Source organism: Eimeria necatrix, genomic scaffold (genome assembly GCF_000499385.1).
Source record: "Eimeria necatrix Houghton genomic scaffold, Enh_scaff2007, whole genome shotgun sequence".
In the NCBI taxonomy this organism is placed as follows: Eukaryota; Apicomplexa; class Conoidasida; order Eucoccidiorida; family Eimeriidae; genus Eimeria; species Eimeria necatrix.
This window is the reverse complement of record NW_013652636.1, coordinates 1-3,422: the sequence shown is the minus strand read 5'-3', so window position 1 is coordinate 3,422 and position 3,422 is coordinate 1. Positions and strand designations below refer to the sequence as shown.

Here is a 3,422-nt window from a genome sequence, read left to right as displayed (position 1 = left end):
GCCTGAGGGCCTCAGCGAGCAGCGATCCTCCTCTGACTTATTCTATTTCTCCACGCAGGGAAAAAATTTCTGCTACTAAATGGGAGGCAGAGCCTTACTTTAATTTTCTTTTCATGAAAAACATCGAAGCGGATTTCATGCAACATCGCCATCGTGCTTATCTGCGGCGGAGACGCATCGAGAGTATTGCTGATTGTAGTGGACATTGAGCAGAACAATAGTACACATTCCCGGAGTAATGCGTTTCAACGTGACGGGGTTTTCAGTTTCTCCACAAGTCAGATTCTAGGGGCACTGCATTTTCAACATGACATGATTTTCAGTGTCTCCGCAAGCTCCATGAGACGGAAGTGAGCGCTTCGCGCCTTCGGTGTGCCAAGTTTTTTCGGTAAAAGACCACGTAGCGTCTCCCAGTTTTTCTCACTAAACACAAACACTGCTATCCTTTACAGCGTACGCGGCATATGGAGAATACACACACAAGAGATCGCAGGAGTTGGTGTTCAGAATCCAAGCGCACCAGAGTTACTTTCAGGACTGATGAACTGGCAGCCAACTGCCCGCTCTAGGGACGATCTGTCGTCTTTTGGCATCACGAATCAGAAGACGAAAGCGGTTACCTTTTCACAGCAAACCCTCCATGGCACTACCGATGGGCTGATTCGTGTCCATTGCGTCTCCCAGGGGAGGCTGCGTTCATCTGCTTGGTCCCGTGTTCTCAGTATAGTATTTGCCTCTGTAGCAGCAGCGTACTTCTTGGTTATTTGTTTTCACTTGATAAGGGCTGGGCGGCGGTCAGTGTCGTCTACTCGGTTTCTTGCGGACCACCGTGAGGTATCATGTGATTTGGATGGTGGCCTAAGGGAGACTGACGCAGAGGACAATGACACGGACGACGACACAACACCCGAGGAAACCTCGGGACAGAGTGCGCAGGAGCCTTTAGAGGAAGGGGTTGCTCTCCCGTCTCAACACTTCCAGGGGTTTCGCTCGCTTGCCACAACGGGACACGAAGAAGAAACAGATGCCGAGGAAGAAATCGCAGAGAAGGCATATGGGACCAGCATGAGCCTGTGGTCTCAAGAGCGTGAGGTGTACAAAGACGATCAGTGGGAAGGCCGTAACCTACCGGGACCGGTAAAACAACGTCTACTGACCATGCTTTCGAGAATGGCGAGAGCTTCAAATCTGTGCAGGTCATTACTACCAATGCTAACGTGCACACAACGCCTGCAAGTGACTTACCTTGTCATGCGACTGATAGCACTGGATTTGGGAGCCATTTCGTTAGTGAGAGAGGACATGGAGCCTGCACGGCAAAGCGTGGGGGACTCTCTCATCAGTTTGGGTCTTGAATGTCTTGGAAGCAGCGGCAGCGAAGCAGAGCATGAAGGACAGCGCGCGTCACTTCGCGGACTGATGGGTTTAGTTCATAAGCTCAAAGAGCGACGGCGTGTTGTCAACGAGTATAACCCTAGAAAGTACAGAAAGAAGATGCTGAGCATAATGGGTACTGCTGGCTTGATACTGAAGAACTGTTTAGGCGTACTGGAAGGGCTGCTACGCTCATATTATGCCGAAGCTTCATTGCTGCTGCCAGAAGCTGTTGTTAAGCAGCAATTCAATGTTCTAAAGGCACTTTACCGTGTACATGCCGAGCACATCGCCAGGGATGGGCCACTGTGCGGGCACATTCTAAAATGCCAGGAACAAACTGGAATGCATACACTTATCGGTAGCCATAACAGAGGCATGTTGGAAGTTGCTATTCCCAAGCTAGTTGATTTACAGAAACAAATAAAAGGAGCAGTACGTAGAGCAGGCGGCCTTCTGCCACTTCAGAATCCAGGTTCTCTAGGGCATCCCAGTGCTAGCATCGTGTTCGCGGGAGACAGTGAACCGAAAAAGATTAATCCTGAAGAACCGCATGCAATGTTGGGTCAACAAATGCTGCACAAAGGATTTGCCGAAGAGCCCGGACGAGCTTTCAACTCAGCAGCCTTTTCATCCAGCGAATACATGCACGGAGGCACGGCATTCCCTCCTCCTGCAGTTCCACAGTGGTCACCTGGCCAGCCGTCTCACCAAGGCGCCGAACCAGATGCGCAGCCTCTACCGAAACTTGAAAGCCGCCCTCTAGACCATCAACCAGATTGGGTCTTGTCAAGGACTCTTGGGCACTCACCAAGCTCTGGGACGTCTTGGCTTGACGCAGTACACCAACCGTCGCAAAGTCCAGAGCGCCAAATTGCTTGGGAGTCATCTTCCACAGGCAGTTCCTTCCTCCCTTTAGCTCCTCAGTCTGCTGAAGCGGGGTTTGCTGTGGGCCCGATCAAGCAGCCCGCGCCCGCTGGACGCGATAGTGAACGTTTTTTGGGGCGCACTATGCAGCTGCTACAACGGACTCGAGTTGAGTCATCTGCCAGGCTTCAGTCGCCAGGCTTCAGTCGCCAGCTGCAGGCCCTCACACAAGCGAGTACAGCCTCTTTGGGCAAGGGGGAGTTCCTCCGTGGTTGCCCTTATCAAAGCCATCAACGTCCTCTTTTGACAGGCCTGATACTGCAGGCAGTGGTTTATAGGGCGCTCAAGAGAAAAGGGACGCGTAGGTCTAGCCTGTACAACCGAAAAGATGCACGCAGCAGCCGTTAGGTCCGACATTTCGGTGACGGCAGCCAGTGAGATATTGCAACTGTAAGGCCGGACGATACGAGGAACCCAAGAAGAGGAACCCAAGAACAGCGAGCGCAGGAGCTGACGAATGAAGGCACGCTTTCGCCGCAATATCAGATTCATGGAGTGCCCGATTCCGACACAACAAGCCTTCAAGCAGTAGGCGATGCGGCTTCAATTCGAGAGAAGACTTCCCGACCCAATTGGGGATGTTGGGCAGAAGAGTGCCAGCAGTATGACTTGAACTTATGGAAAGACCGTAACATACCTGAGCCCATAAAAGAGCGTTTATTGAACCTATTCTCACGAATGGTGAGAGCTTCAAAGCTGTGCAGGTCATTGCTGCCAATGCTGACGTGCGCACAACGTCTGCATCTGACGTATGTTGTGATGCGACTAATTGCACTGGATTTGGGAGCAATTTCGTTAGTGAGAGAGGACATGGAGCCTGCACGGCATAGTGTGGGGGACTCTCTCATTAGCTTGGGTCATGAGTGTCTTGGAGGCAATGGCAGTTGCGCAAAGTATGAAGACTTTCGCGCCGCGATTCGCGAACTGATAGATTTAGTTGATAAACTCAAACTGCCGCGACGAATATACAAAGAATATGATTCTCTGAAGTACAGAAAAAAGATGTCGACCATGATGGGTACTGCTGGTCTCGCGCTGAAAAATTGTTTAGGCGTTTTGGATGGTCTACTTCAATCCAGTTGCGGAGACTCATTGGAGGTGCCAGATGCCGTGTTTCAGCA

At 51.3% G+C, this 3,422-nt stretch overlaps 1 protein-coding gene across 1 annotated transcript; it reads left to right on the top strand.

Annotated features, from left to right (window-relative positions):
- Positions 1-540: 540 nt before the first annotated feature.
- On the top strand, positions 541-2,649 carry ENH_00026920 (hypothetical protein; the record flags this gene model as incomplete). Its single annotated transcript, XM_013579912.1, has 1 exon — positions 541-2,649. The coding sequence occupies one exon, from the start codon at positions 541-543 to the stop codon at positions 2,647-2,649; it is 2,109 nt and encodes a 702-aa protein (XP_013435366.1).
- Between the last annotated feature and the right edge of the window lie 773 nt (positions 2,650-3,422).